Here is a 24515-nt window from a genome sequence, read left to right as displayed (position 1 = left end):
TTGCTGCGGCAAAAGCCTCTGACCTCAGCCATCGCTGCATCTCAAATTACTTCACATTCATTCCCACCTCTAACGATGACTCAGTGACACAGCTGAGTTGAAAGTGCTCAACGGAGGTTCAGGAAGAAAGTGGCCTGGGACCGGCTGGAGGAAGACATGGTCCGAGGCTGCCCGAGGTCCTGCTTTGGATGTTAGACTAGTCCTGAGCCCTTCAGAAGACCTGCTGGTCTTTGGAGGGTAGATCACCTTTTAAACTGCTATCCAAACTAAGGGAAAAACAGCTCTGACACTTCAGCCTGTGGCTTTTCTGGGCAGGAAATGTTTGCCGTGATCTCTCCCTTAGGAAGCAGAGGGCCAAGTACAAAATGCACCGTGGACAGATGCTGGAGAGAAAGATTAGGCAGAAGGAGGACCTGAATGGACCTGCAACTGTGAGACTCAATTCCACGCTTCCTTTCTGTGGAGCGTGACAAATAGAGCTCATCAGCTGGGGAAAGATTTACTCACAGAAAGGGGTTTTTACAGAAAAGTACCCCCATCAGCAGCAACTCTCCTCCCTAGCCCCGCTCTTCTACCAAGAAGCCCACTGGGACCGGGAAGGTCCCGAAGACAGCAGCGCCTGGGGAGCAGGGTCCAGCCTCCCTTCATCCCCTGGAGAAGATACTCAGGTTCCCCACTTGTTCATATGTTATGAGTTGGGGGGTCTCAAAAATACAAGTCTTACATCATCCTTGCTGTAACTGGATTTGGGCACGATTTCTCCACATCCCTTCACAATTCTGCTGTTTAGTATCAAACCCAGGAATATTTAGCCTGAGTTCCAGTTGTCATCTCATACACCCAGATTATTTTAACCACTCCTGGTTATCGGGAGTTAGTCCCTCGCACTGTCTCACGCTGTCTTTACATACTCTGTGTTGAGCTGGTTTTCCTTCTCTTCGTGTGACAGATCCCTCATGTCACCTGCTATGGATCCTTGAGCATCTCAGCATAGTTTTAAACAAAAGAGCTCTCAAGATGTCACCTTAATAGTAGCGAGGGAACAATTCCTCTGCTGGAGACAGTATTAATGATTTTACAGCTAAAACAGCTAAAAAGAACATCTTCCTCCCGCCCGGCTCCCTGCCTCGGCTGTCTCATTTGAGGAAAACAGATCAAATGGAGAACTTGCTAATGCGGGCACACACCTTTCTTTGATCTTACTAATGAAAAACTAGACAGTGTTAGAATATGTATTAACTAGTCCAGTATTAAACATGACTTTGCACTGGATGTGAACAAGAGAAGTGCTATTACTGCTGTCAGTGTCATCGTTAGCCGCGGTGACCCAATTAATGCGATATGAAACACGACAGCCCCGCTGAACTGAGTATTTAACTCGGAGGTTATTTTACATGGGCTGTAATTTCCCAGAGCAGACAAGCCCAAGGAGAAGCTGTTTCCCACAGACATCTCTGCAGTAGCTGCAGGATGGAGAGTTTCAATGACCTGTTTAAGAGGATACAAATCTATCCGACGATTCACTGGTTTGACTTAAAGTAACAGGGGAAAAAAAGAAAAGCAGATCTGATACTACAGATTGCTGATAACGAACCGGTTAGTGAGCCCACGGCTGACCTGGCTATTACACAGCTAAAGGGATTTATCCCTCTCCCTTTAGGAACTACAGCACCCTGGAGCGGTTTGCCCAGGGTGAGGGGGAGGAGGGTGAAAGCTCAGGCAGGAACACCCAGTTTTAACCAGTTAACCTCTCCTGTGGAGTGGAAATCCTCCGGTGGAAGTTGCTCTCCGCAGGTGACCAGAGCACATACGACAGGAGCCCTTGAGCCGCCAGCAGCACATTAGTACGGGGAATTGCAGAACAGCTGGGACTAACCAGGATTTGAGAGGCAAAGGTTAAAAAATAAAAGCATGCCAAGGTCTCCGAGCACTTCAGCAGCCTGTGTTAATCGGGAAGCAGTGCAGAGGAGAAGCTGAATTAAGAGAGTTCAAACGAAGGCAGAGTGAAGTTGGAGGAGCTGCCCGCAGAGCTGCAGCCATGCCCTGCGCCGCGGTACGGGGCTCTCAGCTCGGTGGCATTGCTGCCCGAGTGATGGGGGGTCACAAAAATCCCTCTCTGGACATCCAAGGTAAAGCATTAACAAGACATTAAGGGAGCTCTGTCCAGATTCTTAATCAGCTAAAAAATACCACTTGATGACATTATCCAGCGTGTAACGGCCGAGCAGGGAGGTCTGCTGTTGCGCAGCACCCCGAGGTGCAGGATGCGGCCGCGGGGAGCGGAGCCCACCTCGGGCTCAGCCACAGGGACCTGAGCTCGGGGTGCCAGCAAGGTCAGTGGCCAAGCACCGTCAGGACTCTGCAGGGCTGTGCTTTGGGTAGACTAAGTGATTTTAGTCACTTTAAGCTGCAGTAAGCACATTAAGCAATACTTTACTTCCAGCTTTTGCTAGAGGAGTCCTCAACGCATCGGTATAAAAGTGTGCTATGAACCGTAGACCTCTGTCCAGGCTGGAGCCTCTCGGTGCTTCAGTGCCCAGGTCCAGAAGCCCCCCAAGGAGCTTTTTTCTGCCTGGCTGCATTTGCAGACCCCCTGAGCCAGGCAGCACTTGGTTCACGCACTAAGCTTTACTATCGCCTGACCGTGTCCACTCCCTAGAAGCCCGAGGCACCATGCAAACGCTCTGGCTGCTTGAGGCTGTCCCACCCCAGCCACGGCGGGTACTGCAAAATTTCAGGGTCAAGAAGAGCTGGATCTTGAAATACATGGTTAGCTCTAGTATAAATAGGAAAAAGAAACCCATTAACTAGCCACTGCTGGCCCTAGGGTGCTATTTATGCAATAGGAAATCTCCAACAGGGGAAAAAAGCCCCACATGAGGGTCACGGAGGTCTCCACCCTGGAAATAAGCTTTTAAGACCAGGGAAGTCCATCAGCTGAGGAACACGTACAGCATTACACCCAAATTGCCCTGGAGGGGTAAGAAACCCAGGGTGCAGCCTGACCCTTGCAGCTCGGACAACAACTCCTGACGATGCCCAGAGAAAACCCCGTCCCCGCCTGGCTGGAGCAGCCCCCGCCGGCGCTGGGACGGCTGCGGGAGGACGCACGGAGCCGAACCCGCTCGCCCAGGAGCACCCCAGCAGCGAGGAGATGCCGATACACACCTGCACGGGCCGCACCAGTCCGTTTGTTGGTTGAGGCCAAAGCGAGCTCTGCATTTCTTAGGAGAGGCAGGATCTGAACACAGAAGCATGCGTGGCGGAGAATGGGCAAGGCAGAGGCACAAAGAGGAGGAGGAGCAGGAGGAAGAAAAGAGGCAACATCATTTTAGCCACTTTAACACACGACTAACAGACTACAATCCAATTTTTTTGTCTGCAACGGTGTTCGCACCACCTCTCCTGGAAAAAAGTGATCGTTAGGCAAATATCAGTGATCACTGCTGGCAGCTGGAGAAGAAGGAGGTTTGGGAAACGGCCTCAGCTCTGGCAAATATGGGCAATTACGGGGAAATTCATGGCTCTCAAAATTTCTTAAGTTTGGAAAAGCTGCCAAATCCCAGAGGCGCTGCCTGCCTCCTGTGTCTGCATCCTTACCTGCTCCCTGCCTTTCCAGCAGCAACTAAACGGGGCTGCCAGCGAGCTCAGACTGCGCACGGAAAAGAAGAGGAGGAAAAGTTGCAGAAGCAGGCTGAAAGCAGAGTTAGCACCAAGGAGACCCAGGCCCAGGTTATTCTACTCTGCCCCCCGCCATTCCCCTTCCAGTTTTAATGGAAAAGCTATTCTCCATGGCCTTCCCTAAAACGTTGCAGTTTTACTGTACAATTATGGGACTCATGAAGGTGAAGCCCTATTTGCTTTCAGGCACGTCGTGTTTTTCTTCTCTAGTGCTGTAAATGGGATTTGAACAGCACATTTCAGTGCTGGATTCACACTCCCTCTTTCAGCCACCACCAGTGTCTCCTGTTGTGTACAACCAGCAGCTGGTTTTCAATCCATAACAGGTGAAATTATCATTTTTGTATCACACAGACAAGACATATATATGGATATATAAATACATATATATACACTACATATAAGCCTAAAAGCTTATATTCCCCTTATCAGTCTAGACACCGAATGAGATCAACAGTGTTAACTAAACTGAAGGTATTACTGAGGCACAATCATGGAATTGCTTTTTATGGACAATTCGAAGAGGTCCTCCAATAGCGATTCATTAAATTAATGAGATAATCTGAACTTTATGAATTAACATAGGCTGCGGGACTCTAGTCGCATGGAGGTATAACCCACGGCAATAACACCAGAGCTGGACTCCAATGTCCTAACCAACAACTGACTGCCCAGATGCAGCCAGCTGTGCACCTTGGGGTCCCCAGCTCAGGTGTGGCAGGTCTTTGGGTGGGTGCGCAAGGCCAGGAGAGCAACGGGCTGACCTGGCATTCTCCCTAGGGAGCATTTCTGGAGGGAGAGAGAACTAGTGTTCTGCTTAGAAAGCCAACAGCCTATCACCTGGCTGACTTAATTTCATCCAAAGGTAAATAAAAGCAATGAGCAGTAATGAACTGCTAAGCTGGAGAGTGGGAAAAGCACTTTGTAAGTCTACAGGCAATCACAGATCGGACGTACTGGAAAAAACAGGTTGTCGAACTTCATGTATACATGATGCCATAGTGGGCCAGGACGGTCTCTCGATGTTTTATAACGAGTATTTAGCAGTACAGATATTATTTATTCCTGATATGGCAGCAGTGCTTCAGAAACCAGCACAGGAATAGCCTTGGATGATAGGAACGTGTGTGTCACCAGCTGAAATCTGCCAAAAGGGCCTTTTCTAATCAACAGTGTGGTGCAGGGAGGCAACCGGTACATACTTTTTAGTTTGACTTTGCTTGAACTCTAGGTTACTTTGAAATAAAAACCAAATCTGGGGTAGTCCCATGGGTGATCTTCAATCCTGTCACTGCATTTAGTCCCACAAGCAATACTGATGCATTTGAGAGGAGTTTTCTTTAACTAATGGTATCTGTAGGGCTGATGGGGACATTCACCCTGGATGTTTTGAATAGATTAAGTTTAGTGATAGTTTATATGAAGTTACGCACTTGCCAAAATCTAATCTTTTCAGTTTTCACACATTACCCATGTTCTAATTCAAACATGTCTATGAAAAAGTCACAGAAATGTTTTACCACGTCTTAAAAAAAAATAAATGTGTAATTCTTTAGTTAAGCTCAGGAGACTGAAAGAAAACATGATAAAACACGACAACTGCTTCAGATCATCCCCTCTGAGCAGAAACAAAGGGACAGCCACCGAGCCGCACGCATTTACCTGAGTTGGAATCTTGCTGCTTTTCCCGTGTTCGTCTCTTCTTTTTGCCCTAGGAAATCAAAGGAAAGGCCGTTAGTCTGTGCTCCCAGGAGACCGAGGGTGCTGCGCAGGGTTTTTGGGGCTGGATCGGGTCGGCGGGGAAGGCTGCTGCTGCCCAGGCGAGCGGCCAGGTCCTCAGCTGTAACAGCCGCGGTGCCGCCGGCTCTGCCCGTTCCAGGGAGAGATGAAATGAGCATCACTGCAAGGGGACTTGCTCAGGTTTATCTACCCAGATTTATGTTTGCACACAGGCTGATGGCTGCATTTTACACAAATTTGCTCTGGGCGTGTACCTTTTCTCAGGAATAACCCCTCCTTTCCAGTATCCCCGGATCCAGCACCACTGGCATTTTGACTCATCCCAAAACTACTCTGCACGAGATCCGTGTGTACATAGAAACGGCAACAGAAACTCAGAAGAGACAGCAGCCGCATCCCTGCTACCACCCCCCACATCTGCTAGTTTTTCTTCCCACCACACCGCTCCCCTGCTCTGTTTTATGAGTCCACAACCGTGCTACAAACACAGCTGAGACCCTGACTTACACTGCAGTCTGCACAAGAGAAAACATTAGTGGATGCAAAACAGCTATAATAAACTCCATGCCTCTGCCTGCGCTGCTCAGCACCTCTGCCAACTCCTGCCAGTACTCCTCAGCCCACCCTGATGCATTTCACCTGGGAATCCCACCCATTATCACCTTAATTAATTAATTGATAATTTAATTAATAGATTTAACTAGATTAATAGAATTAAACAAGTTTCACCCCATGCAGTGGAGGCAGTATGATCAACAGCTGATCCTCCTGGTGTATTCTTATTCCTCCTCCCTCTTCATGTTTCTAAAAAGCATGTAGCCTATTTTAGCACCTTCCCTATTTCCAATATGTACCTTAATGTGGTGCCTTATACCCGAACGGAAATTGCTCTGTAATGGGTTATCAGGAGGAGAATCCCTGATTTCAACCAGGAAAGTAAGTTTTAGGAAATCCCCAGAAATTTATTTTTAAATAATACTTATCTCTCTATTTCAGTGCTTTCACAGCTCTGGACCCATCTCTCATTCTGTTTTCTTCCCTCACCAACAAGAAAATGCGATTTTATCCCCAAACTGCCTCCGTGACTCACAATACACAACAACTCCCCTCATCTCCTAATGAGCTTATTAATGAGGGCACAGCAGCGCAGTGGAGCAAATCTGGCCTGTGTGGGGCAGGCATCTCACAGGGCTGCCTTTGACCCATGACTTTTTATATGACTTCTTGTGGTTTGAGTGAAGGTGGAAAGCTCCGAGCTGCGGTAAGCTTTTTCTTCGGTGTGGCAGCAACTGTATTTCCTGCTCGATATCCGCATCACGTGTCGCAGAAGTGACCTACATTCCTCCTCCTCCTCAAGCTCCGGAGAGAAAAGCATCTCTTGCAACAACCCAAGACCCGAAGCAGCTGCTTGCCGGTACCGGGAAAGCCAACGTGCGCCTTTGGAGCCCACCATCCGCTCCACCTTCTGGAGCAAGGAACCAGCCCTTGTCAAGATGAAGGATGCTACGGGATTGAGATTTCCATGGAGGATGCGCTTGGTCTTGGAGGAAGATGGTGCCTTGCTCTCAGTGATGCTGCTGCACTCCAGATGTTGATGCCCTCCAGATGTGGGCCCACCGATGCTGCCGCGGTCCGGAGCCGTCCTTAGAGAAACCGGGGCAGCACCAAAGGTGCTGCCCCGGTTTCTCTAAGGACGGCTCCGGACCGCGGCAGCATCCACCACTGATCCTGGAAAGCTGCATATGGATGCTGAGCTCCTGGTCTGTGCTTGCAAGGAGGCAGGGATATCTGTGCTGCTGCAGGAAAATGTGGGATGGGGGTTTCCCATAACCTCTGCTTTTTCTGCATCATCTCTGCCCTCTGGTTTTTCTGGGTTTTGGGGTGGTTTTGGTCTGTTTAAGGGTGTTTTCTCACCCTCGGTAGAGTTTGGGCTTTCTGGAAGGAGGGCTCGAGTGAGGGTGGGCTGGATGGGTGCTTGCTGTGCGGCTTCCAGGGGAAAGAAAGCGGCTGCGAGGGCAATAACGGAGCCTTAGATCAAAGGGCAGAGCCCTCAAGTGGATGGATGGACATCTGAAGACTTATGTGTGCTTTGCTTCAGGTCTCTAATGAGCTCGTTAGGCATGTAAGATCAAAACAGTAGAGAAAGCCACTAGAAAAGACCCAGAGTGTATCCCGTGCTTCTGGGGTACTGCTACACCTATGCAACCTCATTTAACACAGTGCTGCTGAAGTGATTAATATAGCTAAGAGGAAATGAATTTTTTTTTAAGAGTAGACTTTAAATGTTCCATAGAGTAGCCCAGAGGCTTCCCAAGTGCTGGCCCTACCACCACGAGCTGCGAAGCAGCTTTGTCACTCTGGCCAGCCCAGGAGCTGCTGCCGCTTCTCCCCAGGGAGCTGGGGGGGCTCCAGGAGCCCCAGCCGTGCCAGCGTGGCCGGTCTACTGCAGCTTCCTCCAGAAAGAGCCACTATTTTAGATATAGAGTCAAGTCAGCTCTCTATAAAAAACCAAAGCACAGGTTTTTCTCTGCTCATGCCTCCGGGATCGGTTTGGCATCGATTGCTGCAGCAGCGTACCTCAATACAGCCAAAACCAGGGAAGATCAAGGCTGGAGCTTCCCTTCTCTCCCTTGTACACAGGGAAAGCTCTTCTGGCTGTGGGAATGCCTGATCCCAACCCTCAGCATGTTTCAGGGCCCTCTGCACTAGTTAACTTTTATTGCTGAGAACCACTGCTATTTGCTGCATGGCTCAGCTGCTCCACTCAGCAGCCACCGCCTGGTTTGGAGGATTTTTTTTTTCCTTTTTTCAATCTGGAAAGGTTTTTTTTTTTTTCCATAACAGCAACCTTGGTTGGGAAACAGGCTCGCCAAAGAGCTGGGTTGAGCTCACGAGCTCGCAGAGCGAGCAGTGCTATTGTCTGCATTTGCTCAAATTGCATTTGAATACTTTGAACGTGGTGTGCTTGATTTGATCAGGGTCCTCTAATAATGATTGCTCCAGCTGGGATCAACGTCCCTGAAGGACAGACAGAAACTCCATGACTGTCATCCTGCGAGCGCCGCTTACGCGCCCTGCAATACATGGGGCTGCTGCTTGGGATGCAACCCCATGGAGAGTCCTAAACTGGACCTGAACAGCCTGCGAGACCGAGGTTTGCACTACAACTCATAGAAAGCAGCTTACACTTTCCTATCTTGACTTTTAAAAAATTATTTCCCATTATTATTATGGCTCGGGCAGACGCCCTGCGCTAGCTTTAAACCCACAGACCAGAGTCAGCAGCCTGCAATTTGGCAAGTCCCCCCAAACCTGCAGCATGTGCCTGAGCTCAGCATCACATGCCCAGAGCTACGGAGCCTGCGGTACCCAGTCCCATGATTTAAAGCTGATAAAGGAAGCGCTACCGCAAAGCGAACGGAGCTGAGCAGGCTGCGGGTGCCTGTTCAGCCCCCCTGGCCATCCCACCCCGAGTTTTTCCTCCCACATCTCTGGCCCATGCTCTGATCCCACTGGGCTGATGTCTCAGCTGCTGCCCAAGATGCACAAAGCAGTGGGTTTCCAAAAACTATATTTCCAAAGATCATCCCCATAATTTAAAAGGTCCTCTTCCTTTCTACTTGTATTTACTTGGACAATAAGCGAACAAATGGTTGTGGTAGCTGGGGAGCTATAACATTCATGCTATAGATAGGCAGTGAGCCAAGAGGATGTTCAAAATACTCCTAAAATGTGAATTTCTATAGCTATCGTGCTGTCAGGAACAGCATTACCAGGTGGGATGTTTGGCAAACACCAGTTGTCAGCCCCCCCGGATCATTTCTGGCCATGCCACGGGGAGGGGGTCCGTGCCGCAGCAGCCACTCACATAGTTGTCTCTGGCAGACCAGCCGGGGTAGAGCTGCATGTGGAGCTGCCGTTCCTTCCGAGCCAGTTCGTAGTACTTGGCCTGCTCCTCCCGGGACAGTGCGTGCCACTGCAAGGAGAAGCGCGGCGGTGAGACGTGGCCCTGCTGTCCCCTCCCAGCCCATCCCACCGCGGCCACCCCGACTCCGCACGTTTAAGGGATAAAAGCACCCGGTTTTGAAAGCACATGCTTGTTACGTGCTTAAGAGCAGCTGCAAGGACAGGGATGCTGCACCGGGACGATGGTGCTGAGCCCCAGGTACTCTTACCCTCCTTCCCAAGATCTGGTTGATAGCGGCGCTCTCTTTCAGGGTGCATTCGGCAATGACTTTCGCCCGCATTTCTTTCATATACAACATGAAAGCGTTCAGGGGCTTCTTGATAGTGGGCTTCTTGGCTTCCTTCTCTCTCTTTGGTTCTGGTTGAGGTTTCCTTGATGGGAGCAAAGGAGGAGCTGTCAGCATCAGAGCCACCCGCCAGCCGGGCTGCCTGGTGGCACCAAGCTCAGCAGAAGACTCGACACCAAACCCAACCGACGGCACGAGCGGGTGACGGGGCCGAGATCTGCACCTCGGACGCACGCCGTTGCCTGATGCAGGCAGAGCTCGGTGTTCATCCATCATCCCCCCACCCATGCAAGCATTAATAGTGGTAAGTGAAATGGGCATTAAGGCACTAACGCTCTTGAGGAGCCCTGCCCGCGCTTCCAACTCACATGTTTCGGTCATAGTGCTCCATCTCTTGCTTGCCGGAGTGGGGCACGATGGCGGGGTGCGGGATGCCGGTGGTGTGCATGCCGGAGCCCAGCATCAGCGGGTGAGTGAACCTGCAACAGAGAGCGGATGAGCCGTGCCGGGAGGGCTGCGCCGGGGATGCTCGGGATGCTCGGGCAAGCCGGAGCGGCGTGTCTGACGAGACGGCACTGGTGTGGCAGAAGCAGACGGTAAGCGGAGGACACGGAAAGCAAACCTGTGGGTGCTGCCAGGCTGGCGCGGGGCAGGCGGTGCCCACCACCCCTGGGTCACCCCTGCCACGCTGGCAGCGGGCACAGCCGGCCGAGCCGCGGGCACGTGGGTGGAAAGGGTCCGGGTGCCACTGCGAGCAAACCAGCCTGCAGCGGGAGCCAGCCCGACCGAGATGGAGGGCACTTTCAACCAGCGGTTTCAGCTACTCGGATCTCTGTTGTTGTGGTATCTTATTAGCACTGCAGGAAGGAACAACAAACTCGAGGCAGGGTTTGGACGGGAGAGATTAGGACCACCCTGCACCTTTCCTTTGACAGAAATAGCATAAGTCTGAACATGAACCAAACTGCAACTCTAGGAGGTGCACCTTGCCTAAGCAATGCTCTCCACCAACACGGGACTGAGATCACGAGAGGTCTCGCTAGCTTTCAGGCTTCATTAGCTCTCTCGAGAGTTTTAGAGGGTAAAGCCAGCGCAGTCAGCTTTGCCAAGCTTGCCACTTTATGACTGCAGCTTGAGATGGCAGAATTGCCCATGGGAGATGAACAGTTCATTAGATATGCTGGCACAAAAAGAAAAGCTGTTTAATTTAATCCACCAGCACAGTCTGATCCTTATCTGACCAGGTGTACTTTCTCGGCTGCAGCAGCGCTACAAAGTCCGCCCCAAAATCCTGCGAGCAGGAGCTCCCGTGCCGGGTTTGGGGAGGCTGCCGAGCCTCCGCAGGGAACCGTTAGCTCCTCTCTCGCCTTCGCCTTTGCGGCCGGGCAAAGCAATGCCTCGGTGAGCAAGGAGGGCTGGCAGCGCTCCCTCGCCTCTGCTGCAGGGCTAAGGCTTTGCACGGATCGAGGGCTGCACGGATGGAGGGTTGCACGGATCGAGGTTTTTGCATGGCTGAGGGCTTGCGTGGGTAAGGGTTTGCATGGTTTTCCTACGGGAAACCTCCGCTAACAGCTCTTCAGGACAACACGAAGCAGAAGCGAAAGCTGGTGCGTGAGCACACGCAGCGTGCACAGGCATCCCTGCAGCGCTGCCGTCCTCGCTGGAGCCACGGGGGCTTTGCCCACCAGCGTGCCCGGAGGGGCTGGGCTCTGTGATTTCCATCCACCGGGGATGTATTCTGCTCACCGGGACATCACTAGGATCTGGGTATATTTACAGAGAGCAAAATTTGGTCCTGGGTGACCATAAACTTGCATTATGGATGGTCCAGGGTGTGCTACGTGGCTCAACCCGCTTGATATTTAAGGCAGGTCGTGCCGCAGGGCCAGGTCCTCGCGGGGAGAAGCAGGGCAGCGACGTGGCCGGCTCCTGCCGACCCCTTCCCGTGCGCAGGGTCCGGCCCGCGGCCATGCCAGCCCCACACTGCCCGATGACGGGATGGGGGAGGCAGAAGCTACGCTTACGTCTCAGAGAACTAACTTGTGCCGATGGGAGGACAGCAAATCGCTGCCCGCTGCCTGTCCTGCTTTTAAGGCTGAGACCAAGTAAAACAGATCGGTCTCTGCAGAGCAAAACTCAGCGGTGGCGGCGGCAGGGATATATTCAGGATTAGGGTTAGAGACAAGGAGCAAAATCCTGAGTGATGGATTTAACCCTGTTTTCCCAATGCTGAGCTGAAGGCAGGGGTTTCTGGCTTTGTTTTGACTTCTGCTGATTAAAACCCGATCGTTGAACATCCTCCTGGGATGCTTGATATTTCCCTGAGCACCCTTTGGACCAGACGCTGCCTAAAAGCGCCTTCTCTTCCCACGGCTGCCCCGGGGAAGGTGTGTGGCCATCCCTGGGTGGCTGCGGTCTGCTGCAAGCTCCTACCGCACAAACTGCAAGCTGCGAGACCAGCTGAGCTGCTGCCCTGTCTCACACAGCTCATACTCACCTGGAGAAAGAAGCCCCAGCAGAAAGCGCTGACGAATACGGCTGTCTAAATCCACATGACGGGAGCGGATAGACAGACTGGCTCTGCCTGGGATCGGGAAGAAAGAGTCTATAAAGTATCCACAGCTACGTGGTATGTCCTAAAGATATCCTTTGCTAAGAGGACTCAGACCACCGATGACCCAGGAGCTCTGCCTGGTGGGATGCTCGGGGTGTCCCCTGGGCTCAAGGGGCAGTGCGGGACTTGGACTTTATTTTGGGAGAAGCTGGGCCTCCCTGCAAAGGTTGGATCCAACTCTGACCCCCACTCCATCTCCGGTGTTGAGCAACACCGCAGCTTTGAGTTTATCCTGTTAAAAATGCAAAATGCGGAGGCGTGCTGAAAAACGAGAAGACGTTGCTGTTGCACAGAAGAAGTTGCTTAAAAGAGCATAATTTGACCAAAAAAACAAAGCCTGGTCAGAGTCTCTGTCTGTGCGGTGCACAAGAGGCTGCACGGTTGCAGGCTGCACTGGGAGGATGCCCAAGCACGGGAACCTCTCGGTGTCTGGAGAGAAAGCACCTACTCTGCCCTTGTACGTGCTTCAGAAATGCTCTGATTTCCCCAGCGCATCGTTTTAAGGATGCCTGTCATTTTTAAACAAGCAAAAAGCTCGGTTCTACATTTCTTTTGAAAGTTGTTTCATACTGGGGACTAGGCATGTACCAGACCCGGAGCTGGAAATTATTTTTGAGATAGTAAAATAACTATGCAGGAAGTTCCTCATTGTTCCCAGCAAGGGAAACCCCCCCGTTTTCATATGGAGATAGCTCAAAAATACCTTGGCTTGTTCTGCAAACCCACCAAAAGATGATCCCAGCCTAAAACTGCACATAGAAACTGAGATGCCCAAGGAGGGCATGATGGGATGCTTAAACCCATGCCGACGCTCGTGCTCCTCCGGCCAGGCTGCACAGAGCTGTGCCTAAGACCAGCACCAGCTATTTTCAGCTCTAATAAGTGAAAAAAAAAAAAAAAAAAGCCCATTATCATTAAGTGTGGTGCCCTGTGAAGGACTGAGCTCCTGGACGCCAGGGATTTTTCAGGGCTAAAGACAGTTTCTGCCCTGAAGAGGAATAACGACAGCGCTGCGGCAGTCAGGCCCTTGAGCCGTGCTGGGGAGGAAGGAGGTTTCTGTTTCTGCCGCTCAGGGAGCTGCTGTGTCTCGGCTTGACCGAAATCTGCAGGATCTCTGTAGGAAAGGCAGCCGAGGCGGCGGGGCTCTGTTTACACCCTGCCAGGCAGAAGCCCTCTCCCACCCCTTAGATGTCGGCGGGTATAAACACACCAACAAACAGCCAAGTGCTACCGCACATCGGGAAACCGAAACAACCTTTGAAGTTGAAGGCGGCTGCCCCAGGGCCGAGAAAACACTCGGAGCTAATCCAGAAGCGACATGCGTTACTGCAGAGGCTGAGATATTGGGATAGAAAAGGAGCCGGGCGCTCGCAGCTTTGTTCAAAGTGATTCTGACGTGCAAATTAATGCAATTGCAAAATCAGTCCCTGATGGTTGGGAATGCATGATTACAGCCTGTATCACCCGGTGATGGGAGGGCGGCTTGGAAAAAAGGCATGGGACGGCCGTGGAGCAGGTGAGCGACACCGTTTGCAGGCTCCCGGCTGATGTTTGCTGCCAGGCTCCCGTGAGCAAAACTCACTCGACTGGACTCTTGGAGGCTTTTATCCGACTGTCAGCCCAGCTAATTACAAAGAGAGTGATTGCAGCTCCTCCTCCCGAAGTGCTCGGTGAGAACAAAGTCCGTTTCTGCCCAGCTCCTGCCTGCCGGCTCGCAAAGCCGCTTCCCGCGCGTGGCCGTGCCGGCTCGGCAGCCGGCTCGGCGGCATCGGCGCAAGCATCCCTGACCATTCCCGGCACACGGTCCCTGCTGCCCGCTGCCTCCTGCATGGGGGTCGATGCTGCCAGGAACCCGCCGGGCTTCGGTGCTTCTGCACCCACCCGCACCGACGTGCCGAGCCTCGGCTGAGGACTGGGCACTTCGGGAGTGGTTTTGGGACTCTTCCCGTAAATTTTGGGTGGGCAAAAGGATGAGCAAAGGCTCTATTACAGACACACGCGCTTTGAGGTGCTGCTCTCCGCTCCGTCGGCCCGTTTGTTGCTTTACTATATCTGCTCTATTAGTCACTAATGAACGCGTCTGACGAGGTTGCTTGAGGATGCCAAACCCCGCAGATGCTGGAGCAGCTCTCAGCAATGCAAACTCCCTCTGCCACCAACCGACCGACAAACCGTCTGTGCAAACCAGACTTCTTTCCCTCCGCACACCCAGGGCTGCCCTTAACAGCATCCCACCCCAAGAGTGGACCTTGCATTTGGCAAACAGGCTCCTTTCTCACCCCCAACTCTCTCTTTCATGTTATAGCACAGTCACCCCAGTACTTGTTTTTCCTGAGGATGAATCACATCGTATGAGGAGTTAAATCATCGCCCAAGAGTAGCAGATTTAGCATAGAAGGCAAAATGTAATCTCTTTGAAGCCAAACTCGGTATCAAAGGCCTCAGCCTCTGTTTCCTTGTGGTTAAGTATCTGGAACATGAAATTCATAAACAAAACAAAACAAAAAGCTAACATTTTACTTTGTGTTTTAATATGCTTCACCTCTCCCATTTTGCAGTATATTCTTGTACCTGGCGGTCTCTGCCGGGCTTTGCCGGGGTTTTATCAGCCGGCACCAGGGAGGATCTGGCTGCCTGCCCCCGCCATCACCCTCCCCGCACTTTCTGCCCGTCCCGACCGCCCCAACCCGCTGCCTGCAGCCATCAGCCTCCCCGCAAGCCTCTGCAAGGTCCCTGCATCACCCACGGAGATTAAAAATTAATCTGAAGAGTGACGATGCCCACACGGCACCACCCGCCAGACCTGCTCCCTCGGTGTGCTTACAATCACAGTGACAAAAGCCAGTGGCAGTGACCACGGAGCACATACCGGTGTATTTTTAACTTGTGTCCCTGGGGCAGGTTTCCCAACGGGCTCTGCTTTGCGGGATGCTGCTCGGCGCTGGCCCATGCAGGAGGGACATTTTGGGAGTGCTCCAGCTTGCGGTCCCTCCTTCCCCGTCCCCCCTGGGGACGTGGGTGCCACCGAGCCAGCTGTGCTGTAGCCAGGCTGCGGGTACCGGGGTTGTTTGCCGGGCAAGGTCTCTACCACAGTGTATTTTTTCCCTGTGTGTCAGACCCCGAGAAGCACCGTGGCCTGGTGGATGGAGCATCCCATTAGATTACGCCACGCTGGCGGCACACTCGGGGAAAACACCGTTTGTGCCAAAAACCCCAGCGAGGGAGAAAATTACCTCCTACCCAAAAAGAAAGGCTTTTCTTGTGATTAGGAGAGGCAGATAGGAAGCTCTCCCTGGGTTTCCTAATCCGCATAGGCAGCTAGATGTAAGGCAGGAGACAGTTTTGAATGGGGCAGGTTGTAACCTCGCTCCAGGAATGCCCCAGCCAGGACAAAGCCTTCAGCCTCTCTGCAGATCTGCTCCCCATCTCTAAAACAGAGCTAAATCCTCCTCCCCATCACACAGCACACAGGAGGGATGAAGCCAGGACGAAAGCACCATGGAGGTTATGGAGAACGGCTGCACGCGGTTTGTTCAATAAACCGTCCCCCCGTACAGAGCGGCTGGTGGGCTGGGGGCTGCGTGGGGCTGAGCCCTCCACACTCACCATCCCATCGACGGCGTGATCTGTCCGACTCCACCGGGAGGGAGGGGGTAGAAACCGGGGATGTCTGAGGTCTGGGAAGGACGGTGCACTCCTGGGAGAAGAGAGAAGGAGACGAGTTAGACCCAGCACCGCGCTCCCCGGCTGACCCGGACCGCTCCCGACCCCCCGGCTGCTCCATCTACGGGCACTTGTGGGCAGCAGGGAATGTATGTGAAATAGCTGTCTGCAAGTGGCAGGATATTATTATTATTGCCCTTTTTATTGCTCTGGTTCTCTGTCTGGGGATGTGGTGGGTCGTCCACGTTGCTGCAGAATCACAAACACTCATGTAACGGGGTGGGGAAGGCAGCTTGCTCCTGCACAAGCGTCATCCCTACTCTGCGCTACCCTGAGGCCAAGCAGCAACTTGCTTTGGTAAGGATTTGACGGACTCTGGGAATCCCTCTGCCCTTCCCAGAGAGCCTGTTCAGATACACAATTGATGGTCAAAGCCTTTCCTACACGCCCTTCTCATCAGTCATCCCCAGGACCCCCCATGAGCGGCCAGCGGGGATGCTCCAGCAGGCATCACTGCTATCTCGATTTTAAACAGTTTGAGTGCCCATTCAAAGCAATTGTTTCGCGGGCTCACTGGGTGCCAAGGAACGGCAGAGGTGGGTATGGTGCCAGCTGGGAATTCACCCTTTGCACGGGGAATCCCTGCGTGCTCTTCAAAGCTGCTGGCACGAGCGGAATGGCCAGAGGAGACAGCCACAGCACCTATCCATTTCTATCTGGACTTGGAAACAGCCCGCGGAGCCTGGGGCTGCGGGTGGGACTTAGACAACCACAGTACTGCTGGCAAAAGCAGCCTCTAGCTGACCCCCGGCGTGGAAAACTGGAGGGGAGCTGGGGCTGAGCTCTGCCGCAGCATCGTGTGATGCTGACTGCTAACGAGCCTCAGACAAAAAATCGTGTACAGAGATTGTCCAGCAGCTGTCCTGGGCAATAAATACATTGAATAAATTGGTGATTAGGTGCAAGCAGTTTGCAAACTCAGAAGTCTGGATTATTCTTCTAAGTGTTATTAATGATAAATTATTAATTAGGAATGACACCAACAGATTCCAAGCATCTTATTAGGAGTTAGCTAAAATAAATATATAACTGAACTGAAAGGAATATATAACTTAGTATGAGAATTTACCTACAGCTGTTCTCAAATGGGATGCAGCAGCCCGCTGAAGGTCAAACAAAACCAGCATCTGCGTTAGGCAGCTGCCAGGATTTCCTGAGATTGGGACCTCCAACAATACGAGTTGCGTAAGCCAGAGCACCAGTTATTCTTGCTGGCCCAGTGGTTGGGGCACCAGCCACTGACTCAGAAGATGCTGCTTGTACTTCCTTGTCTGCGTGTCCTTGGGCTACTCTGAAATACTTTAAAGGGATGCTGTGAGAATGAGTGCGACGGTGACTCTCAAGTGCTTACACTAGGTGATAAAGGGAGATGTTTCAGTGATGAAAATAGAGATGGGACACATCCAGAACGAACGGGGAAGGAAACCCTTGCCCCAGCAGCACAGGGATGGGGGATGCAAAGCTGATCACAGCTGAAACCACTGAGGCATGTCCCAGCTGAAGACAACGGTCTGAACCTCTCCATAAATAGGACCCGAGGGGTCTGTGGGATGGACAGACTCCCCCTGCCTCCGATGTAAATGTACAGGCTAATTGGGAAAGGGGAGACTGGAAAGTGCCTGCACTGAGGGTGCAGCCAGAGGACAGCTTCCCAGAATTACTGACCCACTGCAGAGATGAATGCTTAGGGACTACTCCAGGGCTAATCGTAGCCTCCATGGAGGGATATAACCAGCTCATCCCTTGGGTGAGCTGCTCCTGTATTGCTTAAGGCTTTCCAGGCTAACAGCGAGTCCCTGGAGGCAGCTCATGGCAAGGGGCTTTTGTGCTCTGCAAAGGATCTGCAAAGGCAGCGTGAAGGAAGGTGTGTTGGGTCGCCGTCCCAGGAGACTTAGAAATCTGCATGCTTCCTCTCGAGATTCGGAAATCTGCCACTAGCTGAGCTTTTAATAGGTTTATTTTGTTAACTCTTCATATTTTTCTGCTGAGTTTATTACGCTCTGATGGCTGACAAGCCATGTGCTGGCTGGAAGAAAACCAGGATGTGCCTGGGAGTCTCTTACACCGGACCTAAATCCTCCCCATCAGCATCCCTGATGAGTCCAGAATGTGGCCTCTGGGTTGAGACCAGGGATAATTCAGCACATCCTGCAGCCAAGAGCACCCTCAATATCCCATCATTTTAGTAATGATGTTAACTCGGCGAAGCCAATGTCTCTGGGACAGTTTGGATCACACTTGGGTGGAGGCCTTTGCCCAAATCAAACAGCTGGTTTTGTGCCTCTGTTTTTGCACTGGTTTCTGGGCTGTGATGGACCCTGAATCCCTTCCTGAATGTAGTTTGACACAAAATTGTGAATTTGCTTTCTTTCACATGAAATCAAGACCGGGTTTGTGTAAAAGCCTGGGTAATCTGAAAAGATGTTGAAAGATTCTGTTGCACTAACGTAACGTTGAGAAAAGTTTGATTTTATACTCAGCTTGCCAGTAACCCATGAAGAATGATGGGCTGGGGTGAATTCCTGTGCACATACCTGAATTTTACGGTTCAGGGTTTAACCTCTACCTACTGTACTTTCCTCTGTAGCCTCACGAGCTAATTGACGTGTCCTGGACTCACACAGGAACCCAAAGAGCCAAACCGTGTGACAACCACATAACATGTGGCTATGGACACACACATATAACAATCCAGTTAGCTATCAGACACCGATCCTATTTAGTCAAAATATTTCCTGTTTCAAGCATTTATTTTCTCAAAATGACAACCTGACAACAGTCTGGGTATGAGTCAAAGGAAAGATTACTTTCCATTTTCTGGTTGACTCTTACGCATCATCTCGCAGGCTCTGGTCTGGTCTCAAGCTACAGGACAGCTTGCACAGAGAATTGAGCACACTTGATCAGCAGGGTTGGCACTTTTGATATCAAACTCCTCTTGACCAGGATTACAAAGCATTGCCAATAAGCTAAATAAACTCCTACTGTTAAGCGATGGCCCAGTTGACCAAAGCTCTTGACTTTTGCCATTGATTTGAGACCAGGAAGGTGACAGCCCTGATCTCAGTGGTCTCCAGCACTGTCCCCCTCCCACCGTGCAGATCCCCAGCGGTGCCATTACCTTGTTTCTGGTTGATGTCGGCGGGCAAGTGGGGCGAGTGGGAGCCGTGGCTGAAATGGTCGTTGCTGTAAGGGATGAGCGGGGTGAGCGGGTGGACTCCGTGGGATGGCTGCACGACGGGAACTTTGTTGGACTGCAAGACACAAGGAGGGCGAGGGCTCAGAAGTTGTCGGGCTCCATGAGCAACGAGGGCCGGTGCCCTTTGCAGTCCCGTCATGGCAAGATAAGCTGGGAGTTACTAAAAGTCCCCAGTGCCTCTCAAGGGCAAGGCAGAAAATGCCCTTGCCTACTTAAACACCACAGCAATCTGCAAGAAAAATCCAAAAACCAAGCAGCAACAACAGCTGGAGACGATTGCATGGGTAGGTGGAAAACAGCCCAAATCAACATGAAGTTTTCGAAATTCAGAAGAACTTTTTTCATTCATTTCCAGTATCTTTTATTCCAGGATGAATGCTACAAGCATGTTACCCAATGGGTTGCTCTTGTTTTCTGCCTTGTGCTACCACAGGGTCTAAATCTGGAGTTTCACATCCTGCACATTCGCTCCGAAAGCCACGCTTGGGCTTTCCTAACCGGGGCTCTCAAGCAGGGAGAGCCATGCTGAGGGCAATGCCTTTGAAAACATGACATGGTCACCAGTGAGCCCTCGGGCTGAAATCCCCCTCGGTCCCAGCGCCAGCACTCGGAGAAGGACCAGATGGAGCTGAGGCAGCACTGGGGATGCAACAAACACAGGAAAATTTAAAAAAGAAAAATCCAATCTCCTCTTGCAGCTACTCCTGGTTATGCACGGCGAGGCCATCAGAGCCCAACATCTTTGTAAAAGGCGCTTTTTTGTGAACGCAACTGGGAGTACTTCTGCGTGTTGGAGCAGAGAGAAGGGAACCTGTTCAAAAGAGCTGTAAGGAAAACACACACACACACACACACACACGCACACGCTGCCGTCTACCGCCAGCCTCCTCGCCTCGAGCGTCTCAAGCTGCTCCCTGCATGCCCGGTTTCGCCCATGGTTGCCTTTAAACCCAAAATGACTTTGCCTTGGTGGTGGAATGTTAGGATTTGTCCCAGATAAATCCAGAAAGAGAAAAAGGACTGACAGCACCCCAAAACGGGGAGAAAATGAGAACAGACCAGGGAAGACAGCTCTCCAGGGGCTAGGAGCCAGGTACTGCTAGCCAGACCTCTTGTGTCCCACCAGGACACCTACAGATGATTTGCTGCGTGACTTCTGACAAGTCATTTGTGATCTCTGGACTTGATTCACTGGTGCCTTTCACTTTGGTAATGATTTTGCTCAGGCAGAGCGAGCACGGAACGCCAGTCAGCTTTGGTGGAGGTGGTGCAGCCGGAGCCGATGGCTCTGGAGAAGCTGTCCTGGACCTCTCCCTGCCACTCCGAGCTGCTTGCACAGCAGCCCGAGAGCCCTGGGCAAGTCCTGTGTTTTGCATCGCTGCTCCGAGGAGGAAACCCATGGAGCGGAAAGGAAAACAGACCGATGGAGATGCTGCTTTACATCTGCCTTTCCCACAAAGGTTTGCTCATGCAAATAAAACCCAAGAGGCATGCAGGTTTGCATTTAAGAATGAATGAAAACCCTAATTCCCGATGCTTACCAGGTGTAGATTTACTGCATACAGTGGGATACTGGGAATGTAACCCCCCTCCCCAGCACAAACTGGTGTGGTACAGGTGTTCCTGTCCTGCAGCAGGGCCATGGGCTATGTGGTTTTCCCATTGAGAGCAGAGCTGGCTCCTGCTTAGTTAAACACATGTTTGGAGCTCTGAGCTTTTACTGTTCTTGCCCATGAAATGAGATAAGAATAGGTTTTCAGTGATATTTCTAAAATTAGCTATGGTTTAGTTTATTTAAGAGGCAGAAAGCCTAAATTAGGGATATGCAGTTCTACGCGTACATTTTAACATGACACTGGAGCAGAACGAACTCGATGCTGAGCTGTTTTAAAAACCTCAACTTAAGCACTTCTGCTGTTCAACGTGGGGCAGATCTCTCCTTCCCATTTGCACCGTGCCTGATCCAAAGCACAGCACCATCCACCAGCCAGCCTCGCTGCCTGACGACTGTTAACAGCTTTTGAAGCAATGACGGAAGACACAGACCACTACAAAGGCAGTTGAACAGTCCTGATGCTGATCCACAGGATACCTCAACAGTGAAAAGCACAGAGCACGTGTGGTTACAGCAAAGGCAGAGTCTGTCCTTCTTCCCCATCAAAGCAGAACATGGTAGCTTGGTGGTACAATAGGTTGCAGCTCAGTTACTCAGATTTTCCATCAGTTCAGATGGGAAACAAGATGTTGCACCAGTAAGAGGAGCTGGCCTTCCCCGTGTCCCTTCAACATTTGCACTTCCTTCACTCAAAAACTTTTCTCCTACTCTTTAAAGTCACAAAAAGCTGGTGGGGAGGGGTGCTCAGAAAGGAGGTAAGACAAAAATTTCTCCAAGAGGCTATTCATCCCCCTCCCGCTTCCTCCATTAGGGAGTTTTTGGTACAGGAACCTGTCTCCCAGATTGAACCAACCAAAGGAAGAAGGAAACATCGCAAAAAGATCTGGAGAAACAGAGAAGACCCCTTCAGTGTTGATCCCCAGTTTAAACACGGCAGCTGCTAATGGTCGCGGCCCACGGCCGTGTCTGCAGCTCCTGGTCTTCACCAGATGCGCTGTGGCTGCCGCACGCGTCTTCGCTGTGAAATCATACCTCGTTTATAGAAACCTACATGCCAGAGAAATGGTATCAATTCCTCTTTTTTGCAAGGTCTAGATTTAGTTCCTGCAAATCAGCTGCAGAGCATGAACTTTGAGGAGGCTTTTCAAAGCCAGAACTTATCAGCTGACAACGTCTTACGCCATAAAATTAACCTGATGTAAATGTTTTCTGCCGAGCGGACTGATTTAACACGAGGGCAGTCGGTTTGGTCTCCTCTCAGCAGGTCCCCTGGGAGGATGCGGGGTGGTGCTGGTCGGGACATCGTGGGGATGTGCTGCGGTTTGGTGAAGCATCTTATCGCGTCTCCTCCCGAAAGCCGTGTTTCAATACAGCTCAGAGCAGCGGTGACGGAGCTGCTGCCTACCCACCCACCCAAAATAACACAGCTCATGCCCAGCATCATGACCCCAACCCCAAGTCACCCCGAGTCACCTCCCATCCTTCGGCAGCCGCGGGGGGACACGAAAGGGCTCTGAGGACAGCTTTGCCTCACCTCTGCCAGCACAGCCCTTTGAGGGCAGGTCGGGGAATGAGCTGTGCAGCCACGACCTCGCTACAGAAATGAAGAGGCGCATTTACAGCAACACCAGAATGGTATTTCCAGAGGGGACGGAGCAGCAGAATGGGTTTTGCAAGCCCGGAGGGCCTTTTTCCCTCTCAAATTTGCTAAATCGCAACTCTCCTGAGTGCCCACCTCCCTGGCGAGCGGTGCCTGCTCGGGTGCCCGTGTGCCCCGTGCCAGCAGCCGGTGCCGCTCGGCGCTGGGGCGAGCACCGACGCTGCAGTGCATCACCCTACCAGCATTAATCGGCCCCCACCAACCTCGCTGAAAATAATTAAAAAGCCTGACTGTGAGGGAAGAAGCTCCCGCTTTGAAGCCAAAAAGTGACTTTAATAACTAGAGGTAATTGGATGAGCAAAGAGAAAACACGGTCACATTAATTATTAAGAAAGACTAATTGTTGGCAAGGCAAAATTAGAAGACCTCACCGCTCACGCACGGGTGTCTGATTGCGATAGAAGCTCGAGGCTATCTAGAAAACTCTCCTTTCGCTGAGCACACACAGACCCAGCAGGTCTTTCACACGAGGATCACCCTCGTGATCAGAGCTGCAGTGTTATTTGGCTCCGAAGTGCCTGACCAGGAACAGCATCCTTCGCCTTTGCTCCCATCCCACATTACACAATGGGGTAATGCAGCGTGCTCCGGCCGCGGGATTATACAAGCTGCTGGGAAGGTGCTGGTTGATCAGAACTATAAATTAGGGTTTTTTAAACAAAATGTGGGTTTTTCATTAGAAAACGGTGACAGATTGTAATCAAACATTTTCTGGAAAGCACCTCGTGTTAGCAAGTATTTTGACTCATTTTTTAAAGACTGATCTATTTAGTCGTGACATGCTAAAAATGAGCAGTTTTACTTTGCTGGCTTGACAAAGGATTTTTCTTTTAAACTTTAAAGCTAATCTTAGCAAAATGTAGCATGGAAGGTCAAAAGTCAAACTTTGAGTGAAATGATCAAACCAAAAAATTTCCATGGCTGGCAAAACTCTTGGGTTTTTATCTCTGTGAAAACATTAGAAAAAATTGTAAAGAATTTTTTCTGCTTGGATCAGTTTAGGAAAAGAAACAAATAAAAGAAGTGAATGTTTTGCAACCTGTGAAAACTATTCTTTGCCACAATTGAAAGCAGCTATTAAAAGCAGCAGTGGTCACACCAAGCTGCCTGGGTGGCTGCTGGGGATCCCAGCGTCCCACCCGTGCTGGGCTCCACCGCTGCTTCTATGGACGGGAATTTTTTTCATTAATTTTCTGGTAGAAGGCAATTCATAACTAAAATAAAGTAGCTTAATTCTACTGCCCCTTCCAACACTTGGTGCCCAATTTAGTGAAAAATGTTTTGTTAAATTTCATGATGGCTGCACCAAGCACCCAGGATCAGTCCTCGCGCAGGGCGGTCGGAGCTGTGTACCCGACCTGCACCATGGCGAGTTGTTTAATACATTAAAGGAGAAGAGTAAACCTGTCTGCCACAATTCAAGTTACGCCAACCGAATACAGGAGCTCATCTTACAAGGCTGATCTTGATCTGCCCTGTTGCACACAGGCACAAAGCAGCCTTCCCAGGAATAACTCCTTTTCAGTTTTGATGACTATATTTCAAGACTTTTTATGTTTTCCCCAGATTTTGAACAAAAACAACCTAAGTGAAAAGCTGGCTTTTTCATAGATTGTTTTTTAAGGCAAAGTCACATAGATGACGCTGTTCTGTAGGAAAGAAATTTATATTTTACAGATTTCCCATATGTTTGAAATAATAGAACGAATTTAAGAATTTGCTCGCACTTTATAAAAGTCAGCCCGAAGCCCCCAGGAGATGTACCGCGCCATCAGCCGGTTCTGAATGTGCAGTATCACCTTCCTGCAAAAACAGGGCATCATTCACAGCATCACCTGGCTCCCCACTCTGAGTGGGGAAAACTCCACTCAAGTTTCTTCCACAGGATTTCTAGACATCTTAATCCTGCTATGCCACTTCTGCATGTTTGTTTTTTTTTTTACAAGATGTTTTAACAGCTACTCTGAAATGAAAGACTCTGCGTTTGCAGATGAGCCAGCTGGGGCTTCATCGGGGGAAAGCAGCTGTAG

At 51.0% G+C, this 24515-nt stretch overlaps 1 protein-coding gene across 8 annotated transcripts in view; it reads right to left on the bottom strand.

Annotated features, from left to right (window-relative positions):
* TCF7 (transcription factor 7) overlaps nt 1–24515 on the bottom strand; it is a 75153-nt gene that overhangs the window by 4861 nt on the left and 45777 nt on the right. For 3 of the 8 annotated variants that reach the window (XM_052816552.1, XM_052816547.1, XM_052816546.1), the window contains exons 4-11: nt 19133–19265; nt 15895–15985; nt 12172–12258; nt 10043–10153; nt 9597–9759; nt 9290–9397; nt 5344–5392; nt 3169–3241 (exon numbers count right to left, since the gene is read on the bottom strand). In XM_052816552.1, coding sequence (XP_052672512.1) covers nt 3169–3241; nt 5344–5392; nt 9290–9397; nt 9597–9759; nt 10043–10153; nt 12172–12258; nt 15895–15985; nt 19133–19265 — 815 coding nt within the window. The remainder of the gene's footprint in view (nt 1–3168; nt 3242–5343; nt 5393–9289; nt 9398–9596; nt 9760–10042; nt 10154–12171; nt 12259–15894; nt 15986–19132; nt 19266–24515) is intronic. The other 5 variants (XM_052816551.1, XM_052816553.1, XM_052816550.1 and 2 more) reach the window with 3 other exon arrangements.

The sequence above is a fragment of the Harpia harpyja genome, chromosome 20, assembly GCF_026419915.1.
Source record: "Harpia harpyja isolate bHarHar1 chromosome 20, bHarHar1 primary haplotype, whole genome shotgun sequence".
In the NCBI taxonomy this organism is placed as follows: domain Eukaryota; kingdom Metazoa; phylum Chordata; class Aves; order Accipitriformes; family Accipitridae; genus Harpia; species Harpia harpyja.
The sequence above is the reverse complement of the archived record's forward strand: the minus strand, read 5'-3'. Positions and strand labels throughout refer to the sequence as shown.